Here is a 21,506-nt window from a genome sequence, read left to right on the forward strand (position 1 = left end):
CCCTCCCCCTGGCCAGGCTGGCCGGACCCCACCCATGCACGAATTCATGCACTGGGCCTCGTGTGTGTGTGTGTGTGTGTGTGTGTGTGTGTGTGTATATATATACTGAGTGGCCAGATTATTATGCGTTCAGAGATCATAATAATCTGGCCACTCAGTGTATTTCAATCATATGGTGACCCATATACTTACCGTGTGGATTTCAACACTTGCTAACGTTTTGCTGTATTGGCTTTAAGTTTTCTGAACCATTTGCAAGTTGTAGACATCAAGACATTTCACCCTGACACTGAATGCTATTGAGCATGTAATTCCTAAAAATCAGACCCTTCTCCTACATAATTATTGTATCATCACACCCAATAAAACAAACAATGTTTCTAGGGCAAATTTTCATAATCATCCTAAAAATATTTTAACATTTTTCCTAATTAGGAAACCACAAGATTCTAAACTCACCCTATTTCATCCGCCCCCTCCCCTTTTTAAATGACATTGATCTTTTGAAGAGATTGGGCCATTTATCTTGTAGACTGTCCCACATTATAATTTGTCTGACTTTTTCCTTCTAGTGTCATTTCCTTGTTCCTTTTCCTCTGAATTTCTTGTTAAATGGAAGTTAAAGCATGATTAGACTCATGACCACCATTTTGAAACACTTTATAATCCTATCTAATAATAGACAAATATGCAAATTGACCACACCTCTGACACACCCACAAGCCACACCCACCATCCAATCAGAGCGAGTATGCAAATTAACCCAAACCAAGATGGCTACAGCCACAGAGAGCAAGGTTTCCTAGGTAACAGAGGAAGCCAAGCTTTCCGCCTGCCCTTGCCAGGCCTAAGCCTCCACTCAAGCTACAAAGTTTCAATTATAGAAGGTAAACAAATTTAAAAAAATGGCGGCAGAATGGAGCTTGAGAGAGCAGGACAGGGTTGCCGCCGGCAACAGGGGAAGCAAAGCTTTCCGCACACCCTGGCCGGGTCCACCCGCTTAAGACAACGAAGTTTCAATTATAACCCCAACACAAATGGCTGCCGGCCTCGGAGGGAGCCCCAGGCTTGGCTCCGCTCCAGGCTACAAAGTTTCAATTGTAGAAGGAAAATAAATTCCAGATACCATGGCCTCCACTTGGGTTGCCAGGGGGCGTGGCCGGCCTGCAAACCACCACAGGCCCCTTGCTCAGGCCGCCCCACACCCCAAAGGAACCCCCACCTGATCCGGGACGCCCTTCAGGGTAAACCAGCTGGCCCCCACCCCTGTACCAGGCCTCTATCCTATCTAATAAAAGAGTACTATGCAGATTGATCATCACTGCAACACACAATATAGCTGCCCCCATGTGGACACAAGATGGCCACTACAAGATGGCCAGCAGGAGAGGGCAGTTGGGAGGCACCCGGCCTGCAAGGGAGGGCAGTTGAGAGGGACCAAGCCTGCAAGGGAGGGCAGTTGGAGGTGATCAACCCTGCAGGAGAGGGCAGTTAGGGGTGACCAGGCCGGCAGAGGAAGGAAGTTGGGGGCAAACAGGCTGGCAGCGGCAGGCAGAAGCGGTTAGGGGCAATCAGGAAGGCAGGCAGGCAAGCAGTTGGGAACCAGCAGTCCTGGATTGTGAGAGGGATGTCCGACTGCCCGTTTAGGCCCGATCCATTCATTCATTTACTCATCCCGGTGGGATCGGGCCTAAACGGGCAGTCGGACATCCCTCAAGGGGTCCCATATTGGAGAGGGTACAGGCTGGGCTGAGGGACAACCCCCCTCCGTGCACAAATTTTGTGCACCGGGCCTCTAGTGAAGTATAATACACATTCCCCATATACTGTAAGGGTACGAGGTCGATGAATTTTCACCATCTGAACATACTCAGGTCAAGAAGAATATGACCAGCTCCTTAGAAGTCCCCCTGAGAAATGCAACCATATCATTCATATGATTGTAGTTTGTTCCATTTCCACTGAGCCCAAGTGGGTGTCTCAGCCTCAGTATTATTGACATTTTAGGCTAGATAATTCTTGAGACCACCTGCAGAGGGGTTGCAAAGGCTCAGCATTCCAATGGAAAGAACAGGAAGTCAAGGAGGAAGGTGGCCACGGTGGGTCGAGGAAGTTGGTCCCAGGCTCTAGATAAAGAAGGGAAGGAGAGAAAGGCTGGTGCTGGAGCTTGTGAAAGGAGGTATAAATTGCAAATCACAAGTGTGTTTATTTACAGAAAAATCATAAGAAGCAGGAACAGGTGGGGCTGCAGGGAGGTGGAGCAGCGGTGAGGCCAGGCACCTGATGCCGAGGGGCTGGGGGGAGGTTTCTCTCTCTGCCAGCTGAGGCTGCGGCCCCAGGAGGGGCATCAAGAAAAGACTTTCAGGTGCTCCACCAGGCGTGGGTCCTTGTACAGCTTTTCCTCCAGCGCCAGGTACTTCAGCGGGGCCAGCTCCTTGTGTCTGAAATCCGAGGGAGGAGCGAGAGGTGGAGGTGGGGTTACAAAGCTGGCGCTCCGGCTTCCTAGTGGGTCCCCTGGGGCTCCCCTGCCCCCCCTCACCGATTGAGCCGCTGCTCCAAGATACGGATGCGGAACATGGCCTGAGAGCAGTAACTCAGGTACAGGTCTTCGTCCTCGGTGGTCATGGTCACCTGGTTCTCCTGGTACCACTGCTGTTTCTTCTGCAGCTCCTGGGTCTCCTGCGGGCACGGAGAGGAGAGCACAGGAGGGGTGATGCAGGCTGACCCTCCCCCGGGTCTTAGGCTGAGACCCACCCCCCTCACCAGAGAACTCATGAGGGTTGACTCCACAATCACCATCCACAGAAGCCAGAGGAGCCAGAAAACGCCTTGAGTGAGGGCCACTGGGGTTGTGTTGAGAGGGATATCAAGCCGATGGGGTCAGAGCAGGCTTTGAGACTGAGACAGCCATGCGGCTCTGGAAAAGTTACCTTTTCAGAGCTTCCAATTTTTTGTCTGTCAAATGAGGGTCATTATACACACTCACCACCACCACCACACAGAGCTCTTTGTGAAGATTAAATGAGATAATGCATAGGAACTGCATGGTATCCTTCAACCAATAGAAATGCATCAAGGACTAGAAGTTGTTACAATGCACCATCCTTCCATCCATCCAACCACCCATCCATCCATTCATTTACTCATCCCTCCACCTACCCATGCATCTATCCTCCTGTTCGTCCACCACCCATCCATTCACCCACCACTCACCCATCCATCCATCCCTTCATCCACCCTTCCACCCAATGAGCAAGAGTAAGGAAGGTCAACTTGGTCATCTGGAAACTCCAGGCAATTGGTCCCTCACTAGTCTGTGACATGGGGGGCAAGGAGCCCTGTGCCCATTTTCAAGATGAGGATGCCAAGGTCCTCTCCTCTACCCAGGGCCCTGGCCGTACCCTTTCGAAACGGGCCTGGATAAGGTTGGCCTTGTCGATGAGCCGCTGCTTGAAGTCAATGAGGCACTCGTCCTTGAGGCGAATGGCCTGCCAGCGTGTCAGCTTCTCCCCTGGGGGCAGCTGGGCCAGGAATGGGGCCAGGTAGTCCAGCTGCGCCTCCACCTGCCGCAAGTGCTCCTCGTGCATCACGCGCTCCTGTGGGGCGGAGGGGAGTCAGCTGGACCAGCAGGGGCTGCAGAGACCTTCCGGCCAGCTCTGCACCAACACGTGACCACACAAAACCAGTCCTCAAATCCAGAGCCCAGTGCTTGGTGCCTCTGGGACTAAGCCTCGGAGCGGCCTGGGGGCTGTCTCTTGTACATGTGGTGATTGGTAACAGCCAACTCTCTATTGTCCTTGAATTCATGCCTCTACCTGAGCCTCAGCACACACCTAACGCTCAGTCGATGCTCGCTCAGTAAATGGTGAGAAATGGTTGTTATTCATGACATTGAATCAAAAACTACCAGTAACTCTCTCCCTTTTCCCCTTTCACCCTGGAGCCTTCTGCCTCGTGTTGGCAGGCAAGGGTCAGGGACACAGGAGAGATGTGGGGGCTGGTGCCCACCTCTGGGAGTCTGAGAACCGGTCGTCTGATGCCCTGTCCTGCTTCTCCAACCTCCACCTATTTTTAGAAATCTCTGCCTGGTTGGTGAAGGAGGTTTAGAAGCTGGCCTCGAAACCAGGCCGGGCCCTGCAACCTGAGGGGTAACCTGGACGCCCTGTGCGGCAGGGGATGGAGAACTCAGGCCCGTGGCCAGGCCTGGCGCTCGAGGGGAGCCGCAGGTGGAGGTGGGCACACGCTTCTCCTTCTTCCCGCCTGCAGAAGAGGCCCGGGGCTGGCCTCAGCCCCTGGAGGTGGGGGAGACCTGGCCTGGGTCCTGAGTGCCCTTTGGGGTGAAACATAGGAATGGTCGGCTCAGCAGCAAGGATGAGCACAATGAGGTCAATGACTTCATCCCCTAGAGAGGGCTGCCCGGCAGAATCCCTCATCATCCTCATCAACCGGAGGCCCGGGGGTGCAGAAAAAGTCGGGGCCGGGGAGGGAGCGAGGCTCACCATGGCCTCCCGGTACTCCCTGCTCTTCTCGTTGCGCTTCGTGTCGTAGATGGAGATCTTCAGCGTGTGCGCCTCCTCCTCTTCCTCTAGAAGCTTCAGGATCTCCAGCACCTGAGTTGGAAAGTGGGGGAGGACCTGGTTAAGGCACCCCTCACCCCTGGCCCCTCCCACCTGCCCACTCTCCCAGGGAACCCTACCTCCAGCTCCGACTCCCAGGCCTGATGTCGGGACATCTTCTCCTGCTCCTTCAGCTGCATCATGGCCTCGTACTGGTACAGGAGCTTCTTGGTGTGCTCCATGGGCTCCACCTGGGACAGCGGCCACAGTGACAGAGGCAGCAACGGCTGGGGTCTCGGGTGGACTCTGCAGCCAGACCTCTTGGGTTCAAATCTTCCCCTGCCATTTTCTAGCTGTGTGACCTCAGGCAAGTTGCTTAACCTCTCTGGGCTTCAGTTTCCTCAGGTATAAAAAAACATGAGCCCAGCTGGTATGGTTCAGTGGTTGAGCATCCACCTATGAACCAGGAGGTCATGGTTCAATTCCCAGTCAGGGCACATGCCAGAGCTGCGGACTCGATCCCCAGTAGGGGGCGTGCAGGAGGCAACTGATCAATGATTCTCAACATTGATGTCTTTTTTTTTCTCTCTTCCCCCCTCCTTCCTCTCTGAAATCAATAAAAAATATAAATATATACCGTATATTGTAAAAGGCCCTTAACAAAATTGATGGCAACTCAATTATTTAAAAAAAACAGACACAGAGAACAACAGAAGAGAAACTAGAGACTCGCAAGAATGAGCGGGAGAGTGAGGATTTGAACCAGGAGAGCCGCCCAGGTGAGAGGGTGGTCTCCTCAGCGTTGGTCTGGGGATCTGGGGCCTGCGCCGCCCGGGCCGGGGAGTTAGGGAGTAGTCGTGGCCGCCGGGTTGTCTTTCTGGGGGTGGCGGGGGGGGGGGGGGGGGGTAAGAGTTTCAGAAGAGCTGCCGAGAGGAGGACAGGAGGACCCTGGGACGGGAGCTCTTCATTTTCCCAAGGGGCAGAGATGAACTCCCCGGCTGGGAACCTGGAGTTTCCGCCCTGGGAGGGGCCCCGGGGCCTGCTTCCTGCTCCTCCCCTGCCGGCCACGGCCCCGGGCCCACCTCGTAGCTGATGCACATTTCGGGGGTCATGATGATCTTGTTGCCCTTGCTGTCCACCTCGGTGCGCCGCAGGAACTCGCGCCGGGACGCCGTGATGTGGTCCTCGCGGCAGTGGTAGCGCAGCTGGATGCGCTCCTCCAGGATCAGAAACGCGCGCTCCTCCACGTCCTCGTCCGCGGGCTTGGCCGGGTCGCGGAAGAACCGCTCTGTGATTCTCTGCGAGGCCGCAAGGCATAGGACGGGTGGTGGGAAAGGGGGTTTCTGTGTGGCCTCCACACTCGGGGACACTGGAATTTGGGTTCATTTAGGGGGTCCTGTGGAGCAGCCCCTCCTAGCCAGACAACGGTTCTGGCGGCCCCACAGGCTCCAGTGCCAAGCCACCCCAGCCCGTGTGCTGCTGGGTGTCTTCTCTAGCTCCCTCTGCAAGACTCTGCTTGCTCACCTCCGGAGGTGGGGAGCTCACTACCTCTCCGGTAGCCTTCTCTGTTACCAGACATCCCTTCCTGCTAGAAAGAGGCTTTTTGTTGGCTGGCTGGTTTGATTTTTGGTATGCAGCCATTAAATTCAGCAGCCACATAATTTGTAATGATATGGAGGGGGGAAACGCACAACTTAATAGTAAGTGGGTGATACAGGGATTCTACCTACATACACACATCTCAATTAAGTTAGAAAAGACCCTAAAAACCAAACCTATATTATGTAGTAATATCTGAGAGATGCCATTCTGAGATTTTTTTTTTACCATTTTCCCCTTTATATTTTTTTCTCTATGTTTATATGTTTCCATCCTACCTAATAAAAGAGTAATATGCAAATTGACCCCAACTCTGCTACACTCACAAGCCATGCCCACAAGCCATGCCCACCAGCCAATCAGGAGCAAATATGCAATAAACCCCAACCAAGATGGCTGCTGCCACAGAGAGCAGGAGGGAGGCTTGGGTTTCCCCAGCAATAGAGGAAGCCAAGCTTTCCACACACCCTGGCGGGCCCAGGCCTCCACTCAAGAATACAAAGTTTCAATTATAGAAGATAAATCCCAAGAAAAATGGTGGCAGCCACGGAGCTGGAGAGAGCAGGCTAGGGTTGCCCCCGGCGACTGAGGAAGCCAAGCTTTCAACCTGCCCTGGCCAGCCCAGGCCTCCGCTTAAGGCTACAAAGTTTCAATTATAGAAGGTAAACAAATCCAAACAGAAATCGCAGCAGCCACGGAGCGAGCAGAAGTCTTGGCTTTGCTCCAGGCTACAAAGTTTCAATTGTAGAAGATAAATATATCCCAGAGACCAGGGCCTCCGCTTGGGTCACCAGGGGGCGTGGCCGGCCTGCAAACCACCACAGGCCCCTCGCCCAGGCTGCCCCACGCCCCAAGGGTATCCCCACCCTGATCCAGGACACCCTTCAGGGCAAACCAGCTGGCCCCCACCCATGCACCAGGCCTCTACCCTATCTAATAAAAGTAATATGCAGATTGACCATCACTCCAACACACAAGATCAAGATAGATGCCCCCTTGTGGTCAAAGATCCTGCCCCCATGTGGACACAAGATGGCCACCACAAGATGGCCAGCAGGGGAGGGCATTTGGGAGGGACCAGGCCTGCAAGGGAGGACAGTTGGGGGCAATCAAGCCTGCAGGGAGGGCAGTTAGGGGTGACCAGGTCAGCAGAGGAGGGAAGTTGGGGGCAAACAGGCTGGCAGGGGAACAGTTAGACATCAATCAGGCTGGCAGGGCAGTGGTTAGGGGGTGATCAGGCTGGCAGGCAAAAGTGGTTAGGGGCAATCAGGAAGGCAGGCAGGCAAGCAGTTGGGAGCCAGCAGTCCTGGATTGTGAGAGGGATGTCCCACTGCCCTACATGGGCAGTGGGACATCCCTCGAGGGGTCCCAGATTGGAGAGGATAGAGGCTGGGCTGAGGGACGCCCCACCCCCCCGTGCACGAATTTTGTGCACCGGGCCTCTAGTGTATTTATATTTTCCCATATATTCTAAACATTTAGTCTGCGTGCACCCTTCCTATAACAGTAAGGAAGTGACACCTCCCTGGCCTAGTGGCTGAGGGCACAATGGGAAAGGTCACTTGGGGAACATCCCTCTGGAGTCGGGGCTGCCCCACCCCGGGTCACCCCAGCCTGTCAGAGCACCCTGTCCCCAGCCCGGGTCACCCCGGCCTGTCAGAGCACCCTGTCCCCAGCCCAGGAAGCCCTCACCGTGATGGGCCGGGGGTTGGACTCTGCGCTGCTCAGCGTGACCTTCTTGACCCTGGGCCCATACGTGACATGGCGGTAGGCGAGGAAGTCGGGCCGTCCTTGGTAGTGTTCGGTCATCGTCTTGGGCGTCTCCTCCCGCTTTATCAGGCCGTCCACGCGGGCCTTTTCGTAGAACTCCATGACGCGGTCGTTCTCGGGTTGCATGGACATGTATGAGTGCACTGCGGCGGGAGGCGGGGCCAGGGAGGCGGCGGGTCAGCACCGGGAGCCCTGGCCACCCGCTGGGTACCCCAGCCCTGACCTCCCGGATGAGCTCAGGTCCCCCTGGCGGGTAGTTAGGCGGTCTCCAGCCTCTTTCTCCTTATAAACACCTCCATGAGGAACGTCTGCAGCGTGCATTTAAAACCTATTCTTGCCCTCTATCTGCTCGGGACAAAGTCAAAGCACAGATATTTTAAGGCTGCTGTTGGCGACTTTGCCCGACTGCCCTGCAGAGGAGTTGTGCCATTGCTGTCCCGCCAGCAGTGACAGGGCGACTTCCGCTGCCTTGCACGCTTGCTCGCTCCCTGTAGGGCCGCCATTTTTCATCTTTGACGATGACATGAGTGCTGTAAGATGGTCCCGCACAGGGAGCTCATTTTATTTACTTTATTTCAACCATCAAGTGAGGCTGACCTTTTCTTGGGGGGGTGGGGGAGGAGATGGTATATTGACCTTATGTTTTCTCCCTTCCCAGGGTTCATGGTCATGTGCACGGCCTCCACGCTCCCTCGTCGGAGCACTTGTTGGTTTTCCTGCTCGGCATCCTGACCCCTCTGGAAGCGTGGCCCCACTGTGCGCCTGATCCCAACCACAGAATCAGCACGTGGTCCTGCTCTCACTTTCCGGGGGGACACGTGTCACATTTCCTTGGACCCTCTGTGCTTCCCTGGCCGCTCACACCTGGTTGGCTGGAGGTCGGGGGCGGTGTCTGTCACTTGCCACCCAAAGAGCCCTGTCGCCACACAGACACCGGTTCTTCCCACCACACGCCAGTCCCGTGGGGCGACTCTGGGAGGGTGTAAGGCCCCGCTGGGGGCGCTGGCTGGCCCGGCAGTGGGGTCCACTCACCACGCAGAGCCTGGGGGTGGCCCGGCTTGAAGTAGTCGATGATCAGGCCCGTCACCTTGTTTATGTGCTTCAGCTCCAGCATGTCCTCCCGATTCTGGTACCACTCCTTCACCTCCAACAGCTTGGTGCCTGTGGGCCGAGCGGTGCCGGCTGCACCCTGCCATTCCCTGCAGCGCCGCCCACACTCACCCCGAGAGAGCGTCAGTGACGGGCCAGACGCCACGCAGCACGTCGGGGACCTGCCCCGCCCGGCTGCCCCCCTTACACTCCAAGTCCTCGTAGGTGCTGAGGCGGGACATGAGGCCGTTGCTGTTGAGGTACGGGGCCCACTTCTCCAGCTTGGCTCTCTTGTACTGGATCACCTTCATCCCGTTGGGGCAGCGGGTCTCGAACGCTGTGGACAGGGTGGGCTGGGGTGAGGGACCTCCCCAGATCAGGGGGAGGGAGGCCAACCCCACTCAGCCCTCAGCCAGCCCCCCTGTCCACTGAGCTGCCTGCTGAGCTCCTCCAGGCCCCAGGCCCGCTGCGGAGGGGGGGGGGGGCGGGAGGGCAGAGGGGAGTGGACTCCAGGAGTGGCTCTTGCCCTGGAGTTCTCAGATCTGAGCCCGACCAGAGGACCCATACACACACACACACACCCATACACACACACCCACACATACCCATACACACACACACCCATACATACATACATACATACACACACACCCATATACACACACACCCATACACACACACATACGCACACATACATACACACATACACATACGCACACATACGCACATACATACACATACACACACATACACACACACACACACACACACACACTGCCAGGCCTCCTGCCCTAACCTGGCTCCTTCTGAAGCGTCACAACTTAGCTCAGAGGACACCTCCTCCTGGAAGCCCCCATCTATCCCCAGGCCCCGCCCAGGAGCTGGGTGCTCCCCCCTTTGGTTCTCGTGACCCTTCTCCGGCCCTTCCCCCGTTGGAATAGCCTGGGGCCTGGTCCCTGTGGGTCTAGGAGCTCCGGACGGGACCTCCGGGGCCAGCAGACGTCGGCGGAGGCACAAGCACCCTGTCCTGCTGCTCTCCCGGGTCCTGCCCTCCCTTCCCCTGTGCCATCTGGGTGCTGTGCACGGCCTCCCCCGGCAGGCTGGGGCGAGGGACTGTATCCTGGTCCTTGGTCCTCCACCACCCACCACACACACTCCCTCATCCAGCGGCGTCAGCTGAGCCCCCTCCGGCACGCCAGGCTGGTGGGCCCTCCACGGAGTGTGTGTGGCAGGAAGGAAGGCCCAGGCGGTGGCAGCAGGAAGCAGAAGGGGTGGGAGTGAGGGGCCGGGGGGCCAGGGCAGCCTCTGCTGGCGTCCCCCTGGGTCCCTGCTGCCCAGGCCCTGGGGAGGAGGAGTGGACACACACGGACACACCTTCTGAGGAGATCTCGATGGGCTCCACCCAGGAGTGCGGCATGTCGAAGCTCTTATCCTCGTCCTCCTTGCCCTGTTGGGGAGGCGGGGCGGGTCAGAAGTTAGGGCAGAGCCTCTGTCTTGCCCCCTCCCACCTCCCCCACCCCTCGCCCAAGGTCAGGCCAGGGTGGCGTGTCAGCTCCCCTAGGGGACCCAGAAGTCAGGGCAGGTCCGACCCGGCCCGGGGTGACTCAAGACAAGGAGGAAGGGGAGCAGCCTGCCCCTGGGGGCTGGGCCGCCCTGCGCCCCCCTGGCTGGGCAGCAGCACCCCGGCCCTGCACGGCCCCCTTCCCTCGGTTGTCAGCGGCACCAGCGTGGCCATGGCCCTTGGTTGAGAGAGGGGCTTGGAGTGAGGTGGACCCAAGCCCCAGCCTCCACCGAACAGCAGCTCAGGGGTCCCGGGAAGGTCTTAACCGCTCTGAGCCTCAGTTTCCCAACTGGGGCCCTTGGGAGGGTTCACCGGTAGAAGGTACATAAAGAGCTGGGACACTGCCTGGCTGTCCTTATTGGCTGGTTCTTTCTCTCTAAGCCTTGGTTTCCCCAACCGTAAAATCGGGCCTCGCCTAGACCAGTGGTCGGCAAACTCATCAGTCAACAGAGCCAAATATCAACAGTACAACGATTGAAATTTCTCTTGAGAGCCAAATTTTTTAAACTTAAACTATATAGGTAGGTACATTGTTATTAACTTAATTAGGGTTCTCCTAAGCTGGCCTTTGCTAAAAACTCAAGGGGCCAAAGAGCCGCATGTGGCTCGCGAGCCGCAGTTTGCCGAGCACGGGCCTAGACAATGGTCCTCTCACTAGGGACCACAGAAACCCGAAAAAGATTCCCTCCATTTACAGCTTTTCGCCCACAAACTGCTCAGGCCTTGGCCGCCTGCTCATCTAACCGGGCCACCCCTCGCGGCCAGCAGGGGGCGTCTGTGCACCAGATTTACTGTCGGGTCTCCAGAGCTGAGGACACTGAATTATGCTCAATACAATTTCCCGGGCGTCTACGCTCTGTGCCTCGCGCGGCACAGCGATGCTCTCATTTGTCCTCAAGCCGTTCCAGCAGATGGAACCGTCTCCGCTGGGAACCCAGACTACAGAGCCAAGCTGCCAATCCCAGGTTCACATCCCAGCTGTCACTCACTGGCTGTGTAACTTCGGGTAAAGTTACTTCAGCCCTCTGTGTGTAAGTCTTCCTAGCTGTAAAATGGGATGATAACCATCATGAATGGTAAGACTGGTACCCACCTCTCCCGGTGGTTGTGAAGATTTAGACAAGTTAATTCAGGGTAAGCACCTATGGGCACTTAGTAAGGGCCATACGAGAGTTACCTATTGTTATGGTAGCATTGCGTCGCCCAGAGTCCATATGAACTCACCCCCAGGACCTCAGAGCGTGACTATATTGGGAGATCGAATCTTTAAAGGGGTAATTAAAGTAAAAGGAGGTCATTAGGGTGTGCCCTAATCCAATCTGACTGGTGTGCTTATAAGAGGAGGGGATTAGACATAAGACAACAGAGGGAAGACCCCGTGAGGACGTGGGGAGAAGACAGCCATCCACAAGCCAAGGAGAAAAAACCGACCCTACTGACATCGTGGCCTTGGACGTCCAGCCAGAACTGTGAGACAATACATTTCTATTGTTTAAGCCCCCCAGCCTGTGGTACTCTGTTACGGCAGCTCTAGCCAAGGAATACACCTATTCAATGACTATAACTGACCCATTGACCCCACTCCTCCGTTTGACATATGGAGGATGAAACGGAAGCTTGCAGTGATCGGGGAGTTCGCCCAAGGTGTCACAGACAATCCCCAAGGCCTCTGGGCCCCTGACCTCCCACAGGCCTTCCTGCTGATCTGCCTGGAAGACTAGGAGATCAGAGGAGGGTGCTGGCCCCTGGGGGAAGGCCCCAGGGGAGTGACCTTCAGAAGGACTAATAGGACGGACAAGAAAGGCCTAGCAGTGCTTGGGGAGGTCATAGTGGCTATGCAGAAAGGCCCACAAGTGAGGGGCTCCCCGGGCCTGTGAAGGGGGGTCTTAGCAGCCTGCTCCAGGGCATACTCCCTGAACAGGATCGTGTGTGTCGGCGGGGGGCGGGGGGGCCCACAGGACCTGAATGCAAGTCTCAGCCCTCCCCTACCCCATTGGGTCAATGGATCTGTCTGGGCCTCAGTTTGTCCATCTATAAAATGAGGCCATAATCCAGGCCCTTGAGAAATTTATAATCGGTCTATCTGGACTGTCCCCTCCCACACACGTGCATGCTAGCAGGACGTTTGTCAGGCCGGCCTGAACCAAGACCAAGTATGAGGCCCCCCACCTCCCCCTGCCCCCGGCCCCCTAAGGCAGGTGAGACTCACCAGATTGTCGATGTCATCGTCATCAATCAGGTTATCATCATCTTCATCCAGGATCGACAGGTGAGGCTTATCGGTCCCCAAAAGCAGGTACTCCCACCTCACAGGGTCTCCCAGGTCAAAGATCAAGTCCTGATGGAGGAGGGGACCAGCTGAGCACACCCCACAGCCTTCATGCCCCCCCTCCTGCTCCACAGGGCGCAGCAGGGACCTGGGCCCCGGGTCAGAGGGGCACAAAGTGGGCTCCGGCAGCCCCTGTGAGCCCATGCCCACCCTCCTCATCTCAACAGGGAAACCGAGGCCCTGAGGGGGGCTAAGAAGCCCCACTGTTGGCCTCTGGGACAGGTCTGGATGTGGGGCGATTCTGCATTGCCTGGGGCATCCCAGGCAGCATGTCGAGCAAACACAGCCAGTGAGGTTTTATTGGAGGAGATGGCAGGCCTGTAGAAAGCCCTCCCTAGGGTGTTACTCACACCAGGGGGAGGGCAAGTAGGCAGGCACACATGGCACTGTACAGAGGAGGCGGGTGGGGTTTCTCTGCCAGGGCCTGAGTCCTCCACCTCTGTTCATCCCAGTCCACCTGCGCCTAGGCTCACCTGCCAGGTAACTCCCAGGGTGGCATGCTGTACCCAGAATCAGTGTCCCAGAGGGAGAGCAAAGGCTGAAGAACAGCTGTGTATGTCTTTAACTCATGTAAGTGGCTCTAAGGTTATACACTAGTACTAGAGGCCTGATGCATGAAGATTTGTGCAAGAATGGGCCTTCCTTCCCCTGGCTGCTGGCCCCGCCTTCACTCTGGCCGGAGCTGCCTTTCCGCCTTCCCACGCTGCCCAGAGGCCCGGAGCGGCTGGGGTGGTGCAGAATGCCCCCGGACGCTAGGCGCCTGCGTATGCAAATAACCCGCCATCTTTGTTGGGTTAATTTGCATACTCACTCCTGATTGGCTGGTGGGTGTCGCGAAGTACGGTCAATTAGCATGTTACTCTTTTATTAGTGTAGATATCTATATATATAAAAGCCTAAGCGACCAAATGACCTAACGACCAGTTGACTGGTCGCTATGATGCACTCTGACCATCAGGGGCAGATGCTCAATGCAGGAGCTGGCCCCTGGTGGTCAGTGCGCTCCCACAGCGGGAGCACAGCTCAGCTGACCGACAGGCGCCAGACGCAGGGCTCATGGCTGGTGAGTGCAGCTGTGGCGGTGCGAGCCTCTCCCACCTCCGCAGCAGTGCTACCGAGTGGTGGCAGCAGGTGCAGCGGGGCTGGGATGAGTGGGCGCGGCTCGGCACCTGGCCTGGGCTCGAGCTCCTCCCTGGCTGCCTGCTGCTTCATGCACTACTACATCCCTCGGGCCAAAACCAGCAGTCGGACATCCCCCGAGGGGTCCCAGATTGTGAGAGGGTGCAGGCCAGGCTGAGGGACCCCACCGGTGCATGAATCCGTGCACCGGGCCTCTAGTATATACATATTTATGAAAATTCATTGAGCTGTACACTTAGGATGAATGTATTTTTCTGCCATGTATGTTGCATTTCAATACAATGTTTTTAAGTCATTCATACAAACTAACCACCCACCTTGTACAAGATACACAGATCAAAAGAGAGACAATCCCAGCAGAAGGGAGTGGGCTCTGGACTCAGCTCTGGGGAAAGTCTGCAGCCCTCCAGGCCTGGTGGTTAGCTCTGCCACAGGTCGCCCCCCACCAACTGCCACAGCCACGCAGGCCCCGCCCAGCACCTTGCAGCAGTTCCAGCAGTCCTGCATGTTGATCCAGTAGTTCTTGTGGTTCCACAGGCTCTCGATGCCCAGGAAGTGGTCGTCCTGGGTGCTGTAGCTGCGTGCCGTCAAAGGGTCAATGAAAAAGCTCTCGGGCACCTCGCGCTTCCCCGACAACACCAGCACCCACGAGTGCACCCGCAGGCCGTGCAGGGGGTCGGCTTTTGCATTCTCCGCCTCCTGCACAGAACAGGTGGGTGACCATGTGGGTGGGAAGGGGGGGTGTCATCTCCCTGGGGCTGGGGGATGGGCAGGAGAGCGGAGTTCTGATCCAGACTGTACCATTGGCTGGCTGAGGGACATTGAGAATATCATCCCACCTTTGAGTCTGTTTTCTTATCAATAAAGTGGGAGGGACTGACTCGATCTGGGGTTTATAAACTGGGCTCTTTGGAGTGCTGGGGCAGCTGGGATTTACTGGCTTTCTGGGTTGTGATTTGTGGTGAGATTCCACCCAAAGAAAGGTGGTGGGACACCTATGGCTTCCCGGCCTGCTTCCCTTTGGGAGAGGGTGACCGTGTCATGTTCATGCTGTGTCCCTAGTGCCTAACCAGAGGAGATGCTCAGCAAATACCACATGGGAGGAGAGGAGAGAAAGAAGGGAGGAAAGGAGGTGGAAGCAAGGATGGGAGTGTGGATGGGTAGGAGAGATGGAAGGAAGGAAGGAAGGAAGGAAGGAAGGGAGGGAGGGAGGGAGGGAGGGAGGGAGGGAGGGAGGGAGGGAGGGAGGGAGACGGGTGGATGGATGGATGGATGGATGGATGGATGGATGGATGGATGGGAGGATAGATGGATGAATAGATGGATGGATGGAGAGACGGATGGGTGGATGGAGGGATAGATGGTTGAGGATGGATGGGAGAGCATATGTGGGTGAGTCTTTAGTGAGAGAGTCTGGAATGAGGAGGACACCAGAACTGCCCACCATAACAGGGGCTGCCCAGGCACAGAACACTCTGCCGTGAGAAGTCTACCGCCAGAAGCCGGCTGACCACCGGTGGGAGAGTCCCAATGGCCAGGCCTCTCTGTGGTGGAGAGGCAGAGGAGGGGCTTTGGACCGGGGTGTCCATGCACATATTTCTTCCGTGACCTTTGTCTTTCCCGTTCCTAGAAACGCCCCCTGGAGAGCTGAGCTCAGGGGTTGAGGGCTGAGGACCGTGGACCCACCTGGAGGCGCCCCTCTTCCTCCTTCAGCCGCTTCTCCTCCTCAGCTCTGATCTTTTCCTGCCTCTTCCTCTCCTGCTCCTGCTCGTACCTGCTGGTCAGGTCCCTGGGAGGTTTGACGGCGTACTTCTTAGGGGGTGCCACTTGTTTCTCCTGGACTGTCTGTCACCGAGCAAGAGAAGAACATCAGCAGCCACGAATCACCACCCCTCGGACCAGGAGATCGCAGCCGCTCCTGGAGCCTGTGGGCTCTCTGGCTTGCAGCTCCATGACCTTGGACAAGACCTTCCACTCCCTGACCCCGGGCCCTTCTGTACATTGGAATGGGAATAACAGAATCTTCTCCCAGGCTGCTCTGACAAGACAGGGAAATGCCATGGGAGGTGCCCATCAGGCCCGGCACTCAGCCGATGCCGTTCTCTCCTCCACGCCCACCCCCATGCCCACATGAGCTGTGATCTGGAGAGGGGGGCACACTGTCGGGAGTCAGGCTTTCCAGGTTTTGCCATTGGAGAGTCTCATATCTTCATTTTATTATTTTAGAGAGGAAGGGAGGGAATAAGGGATAAGAATCATTGTTCAGCTGCCTCCTGCACGCCCCCTACTGGGGATCAAGCCCACAACCCGGGCATGTGCCCTGATGGGAATCAAACCCTGACTTTCTGGTTCATAGGTCAATGTTCATCCACTGAGCCACACTAGCCGGGCATGGGTTTCATAACTTGACATAAAGTAAGAGTTTGCTGTGTGTGTGTGTGTGTGTGTGTGTGTGTGTGTGTGTGTGAGAGAGAGAGAGAGAGAGAGAGAGAGAGAGATCAGTGGCAAGAAAAATATATCTCCAGGAGAAAACACCGCAGAGGCTGCAGGCGTGGGTGCGGTGGGCTTGTGGGAGTTAGGGGGAGAAACCGCGACCCTCCATGGTTCAGAGCCAGACAGACCGAGCCTCGGCTCCCGGGCCTCCGTTTACGAGCCGTGCCCCTCTGGCCGCGTGTAAAATCCAATGAGAAGGCCTCCCATGCGGCGCCGTCCCAAGGCACGACCGAGTCTGTGGGCACGAGTGGCTCACACACGGGACGCGCCCCGCCTTTGTCAGCATTGGTAACATTTCGGTCGTTAGCAGGTTGGCTGAGCTCGGAGGCCAGTGTGGGAGCCAAAAGCAGTGATGGAGGCTCCGTCTTCCTTGAGGAGGTGGCCTGAGAGGGCGAGGCTCTCAGCCAGCGCCTCCCTCCACCAGAGCACCGCCGGGGTCGCCAGGTGCTCGCGGGCACAGGTGCACAGGTCCCCGAGGCTGACTCGGATCGCTGAGTTCCGGTGTCAGCCCGGGTCATGGGAAGCACCATCTGCCTGCGTGCGGCTGTTCCCAGAGGCAGCGAGATGCTTTTGTGGCTCCTGAAATGAAACCCACTGCAGAGTGTTGGTGTGTGCACAGCCGCCTGGGGTCATTCCGGCATCTCAGCCAACAGACATAAAAACAACCGCCGCCTGCTGAAGGGCGGGTGGCTTTTCCCCCCTTGCTGTTAAAAAGGGGCCTTTTTACCGGGGACGGCAGGGCAAAATGTCCATTTATCTGTTTCTCCTCAGCTGAAAACGGCTGGATGGACTTTTTAAAAAATATTTTTTTTTATTGATTTCAGAGAGAGGAAGGGAGAGGGAGAGAGAGAGACAGAAACATCCATGATGAGAGAGAATCATGGATCGGCTGCCTCCTGCACGCCCCACACTGGGGATCAAGCCCGCAACCCGGGCATGTGCCCTGACCGGGAATCGAACCGTGACCTCCTGGTTCTTAGGCCAACGCTCAACCACCCTGCCACACCAGCCAGGTGGCTGGATGGGCTTTCATGGAATATGCAGGGTAAATTGGGAGGAATTTGAAATAAGCTACGTGACATTCACAAAACTTACCTCCTGGGGAACACGGAAGCTGAAACTGTTACAAGGGGAGAGGGACGGCCACTGTGGGGACGCAGGCGCGTGTGTTAGAAGCTGAGGTCAGCCCGGCCAGAGTGGCCAAGAGTGAGCATCAACCTCTGACCCAGGAGGTCACGGTTCGATCCCCGGTCAGGGCACAGGCCCGGGCTGCGGGCTCCATCCCCAGTGTGGGGCGTACAGGAGGCAGCGGATCAATGATTCTCTCTCATCACTGATGTTTCTATCTCTCTCTTCCTTCCTCTCTGAAATCAATAAAAAACATATTTTTTCAAAAGCAGCTGAGGTCAGAGAAATCACTGGTGGTTTGAAATCCAAACTCTGTGGTGATGGAGCCGTGTTCCTGTGGCCGGGGCCGGGGGAGGAGCCGGGACACGCCCTGGAGCCCGGCCTACCGTCTTGGGCTTCATGGTGAGCGGGCACACCTCCCGGGTCAGGTCCATGAGGCACAGGTCCTGGGAGCCGTAGCCGTTGACGCAGTAGGCGTCGTAGCCGGAGCCGATGAGCATGGAGCAGAGCAGCGTGCTGAAGTCGAAGCAGTTGCCCCTCTGGTACTTGAGCACCGTGGTCGGGGAGTACAGGTGCGTGGGCTGGCACGGCGGGCGGGTCAGCACCGCGGCCGCAGCCCCGGGCCTGTCCTCCCCACGCATCAGGGCTGGGCACTAGCGCCCACGCAGGCCGGACCCCCACAGGGTCCTCTCCTTTGTGGGGCTGGGCGGCCCGCTGAGAATGGGGTGCGAACCACAGACCCCGTGTGCCGGGAGAGCCAGCCACGCTGGCCTCTAGTTCTCATGGGCCGTGGGCTCCCCGATGGGCAAGACGCGGGACTGTGGAAGCTGCGGTCCCACGCTCTCTGACGGGGCTTTATCCCCAAGTTCCTCTCCCCTTCTCCCCATCCTTTCCTCCTGGCCCCTTCCTCAGTCCCACTGCGGACCCATTCCTCCCTCCCCCCTCCCTCCCCCTTTCTCAGCCAGAAGCCAAAGATGAGGCTGTGGGCTCTGAGCAGCAGGGCCTCCTCTCTCCTTCCTTCCCCCGCCTCGGAGGCCATGAAAGGAAGGCGCCGAAGGAGGGGGGCAGGGAGGCAAAGAGGTGGGAGCCAAGACCAGGCTTGCTGGGCGACCCTAGGTAAGTGGCTGCCCCTCTCTGGGCCGTGCACCTCCCCTCCCCAAACCGACTCCTGGGCTGAGTGCTTTTCTCCACACTCGCCTGGCTTCCAGCTGAGGCCTCACGGGGGGGGGAGGGGGGGGAGGTCCGGGGGAGTGGTGCTCACCGGCTTGAGAGGGTCGGCCAGGGGCTCCATGGAGAGGAAGTCCGCGACGAACTGGGCGCAGCTGTCCCAGTTGTAGAGCTCGGTGTAGGGCATCAGTGTGGGCCGGATGGTTGTGCTCACGAACTTCTGCAGCAGGGGAGGGGGGGTATTCCACCTGGGGGGAGGGCACGGCGTTCCCAGGAAGCCAGAGACCTCGGGCTGGGGGCAGGGGGCGCTCTGGAGGCCTCTCTGGGCTTCAGGCTCCTCCCCGGGCCTCAGGAGTTGGAGAAAGCGACTCCTCCAAACCCTTCCCGCCCAGATCCAGAATCAACGTGTGCTGTCCCCAGGCGCCCGAAGAATCCGTGCCTGCCGCCATCACCACTGTCCCCCTGAGTGCCGCCAGGCCTGGCACCCCCTCCCCGATCCCCGATGACCCCGAGAGGCAGGAGCCACTGCGGCTGCTGTTTGCAGCCCTGGGCGCACCCTCTGCCAGTCCATCTACAGATGGGGAAACGGGGCCCAGAGACCCGGGAGGTGCCCCGGGTTGCAGGGCTGGAAGGGAGGAGCCCAGTGCTCCGGTCCCGGGGCCCATTCTGGTCGTTGTCTTATTTCTCTGCCCTTCCCTAACTTTAAGCTCTGGCCCAGGGCAGGGCTGTGTGGCCCCCTCCTTCCGCCCTCTGCTGTGGAGCCCCCTCCCCGCCCTCCCCGCCCTCCCCGCCCCAGGACCTGGCCTTACGGGCACTTGGCACTCGTTCAGGGGGCACAGGAAGAGGGGCACGCGGTCCGGGCACAGGTGGCCGTACTGGCAGGAGAAGCTGCCCGCCACCTGCAGCAGGTGCTCCTCCCCGGGCGTGTTGCTTCGGTAGGAGGCGGGCAGCGTGGCGGTGTCGATAGAGACCTTGGTGTCCTTGGCAATGACCCTGTGCCCGCGGAGGGGTGGCATTCATTAGTCCTCACGAGGCGAGGCCGGACACGGAACCCTCCCTCCACCTCAGCGGCCACGGGCTCTGTCCCCCCCTGGGTTGATCCTCATTGTCAGCACTTGTCCTTTGAAACAGATAAGGGAACCGAGGAACAGAAAGGTTGAGTGACTTGCCCAGGGTCACACAGCTAGCGAGGGGCAGAGTGGCGATGGCCCAGGCAGTCTGAAAGCAGAGCCCTCACTTTTGTGTTGCCGTTAATCCTCACTGGAGGATATTTTCCATAGATTTTTGGAGAGAGTGAAGGGAGGGGGAGAGACAGAGAAAGAGACACATTGATGTGAGAGAGGCACATGGATTGGTTGCCTCCCACACGCACCCCGACCAGGGCCAGGGATGGAGCCGGCAACTGAGGTACATGCCCTTGACCAGAAGCGAACCCAGGACCCTCCAGTCCACAGACCGACGCTCTATCCACCGAGCCACACCGGCCAGGGCCAGAGCCCTCACTCTTAACGGCCTCCCTCTAAGCCCAGGCCCCTCATTCTGCGTGACTCCTCCTTGCCCAGCCCTGCTCTGGCCCGACACTCACGGCGTCTCCGGGATGACGATCTCAATGTCCGACAGCTTCTTCTCCAGGTCTCTGAGCACCTCCTGCGTCACGGGGGCTTCCTCCTTCCGCGTCTCCGGCGGTGGCTTCATCATCTTCTCGCCCCTCTCCACCGCGTCCTCCCGCTCAGCAGCCTCCTCCTCCTCCACTTTCTCCTTCAGGACCTCCATCCTGGTGTGTCTCTGGCTGCCTAGAGGTGAAGCCTCTGCAGGAGGGATAAACGCACCCAGAACGGTCAGCCGACCTCAGACCAGGAAAGGGCCGCCAAGACCACCTGTGTCCCTGGCGGCGGCGGGGGCGGGGGGGGGGGGGCGGGGGGAGCCTGGGGGGTTCTCAGTGGCTTAGGTCCTGGAGGGAGAAATTGAGTCTCCCTTACACTTCCTTTCCGTGGAGGAGACAGTCTGCTTGGTGCTAACATGCCTGTAACACCTTCCTCGCATCACAAATCGCCCTTAAAACCAAGACCAGCAGGCCACAGGCTGAGAACCGCTGTCAGGCAGGAGAGAGGAGCCCCACTCACTACCATTGCTTGCCTTCTCGTACATTTATTCTCACATCTCTTTTTAAAAATACATATTTTTTATTGTTATCAAAGAGGAAGGGAGAGGGAGAGAGAGAAACATCAATGATGAAAGAGAGTCATTTATCAGCCGCCCCCCACTGGGGATCGAGCCCACAACCTGGGCATGTGCCCTGACTGGGAATTAACCGTGACCTCCTGGTTCATAGGGCGACGCTCAGCCACTGAGCCACGCCGCGCCGTATGGCACATGATGCTAATGCTGAAGGGATTACTGTAGTATTATATAATTTCCTATTTAAATATATTTATTAAGCCAATAAGTGAATTGGCTTGAAGAAATTATTCATAATAGTAAGGTGGTGGTTGGAATATGACAGAATAAAAGTTAACATCACTAGAATGGGAACTGAGGCACAGAGGGGGCAAAGCAGGGCTGCCACCAAAGCACCTGGGCCGGGGCAGGGGTGTGCGGGGAGCTGATACAGCCTGCACTCTCCTGGCCCAGCCCTGTGTCAGCCACAGGATGAGGCATTTGAGAGCCACCCCGA

General features: G+C 57.4%; 1 protein-coding gene across 2 annotated transcripts; it reads right to left on the bottom strand.

Annotated features, from left to right (window-relative positions):
• Nucleotides 1-2,347: 2,347 nt before the first annotated feature.
• DRC7 (dynein regulatory complex subunit 7) lies at nt 2,348-20,624 on the bottom strand (the record flags this gene model as incomplete). Of its 2 annotated transcripts, XM_079760011.1 has the most annotated exons (17): nt 2,348-2,441; nt 2,540-2,679; nt 3,402-3,596; nt 4,500-4,610; nt 4,697-4,807; nt 5,639-5,854; nt 7,848-8,068; nt 8,958-9,086; nt 9,223-9,351; nt 10,389-10,461; nt 12,785-12,913; nt 14,525-14,743; nt 15,731-15,889; nt 18,052-18,246; nt 18,927-19,052; nt 19,642-19,825; nt 20,418-20,624. In XM_079760011.1, 17 exons carry the CDS (start codon nt 20,603-20,605, stop codon nt 2,348-2,350), a joined length of 2,619 nt encoding a protein of 872 aa, XP_079616137.1. The 2 variants fall into 2 exon arrangements, with proteins under 2 accessions (XP_079616137.1, XP_079616136.1); XM_079760010.1 differs by lacking the exon at nt 18,052-18,246 and having other exon boundaries at nt 20,418-20,605.
• Between the last annotated feature and the right edge of the window lie 882 nt (nt 20,625-21,506).

Source organism: Cnephaeus nilssonii (assembly GCF_951640355.1).
Source record: "Cnephaeus nilssonii genome assembly, chromosome: 20".
Lineage (NCBI taxonomy): Eukaryota > Metazoa > Chordata > Mammalia > Chiroptera > Vespertilionidae > Cnephaeus > Cnephaeus nilssonii.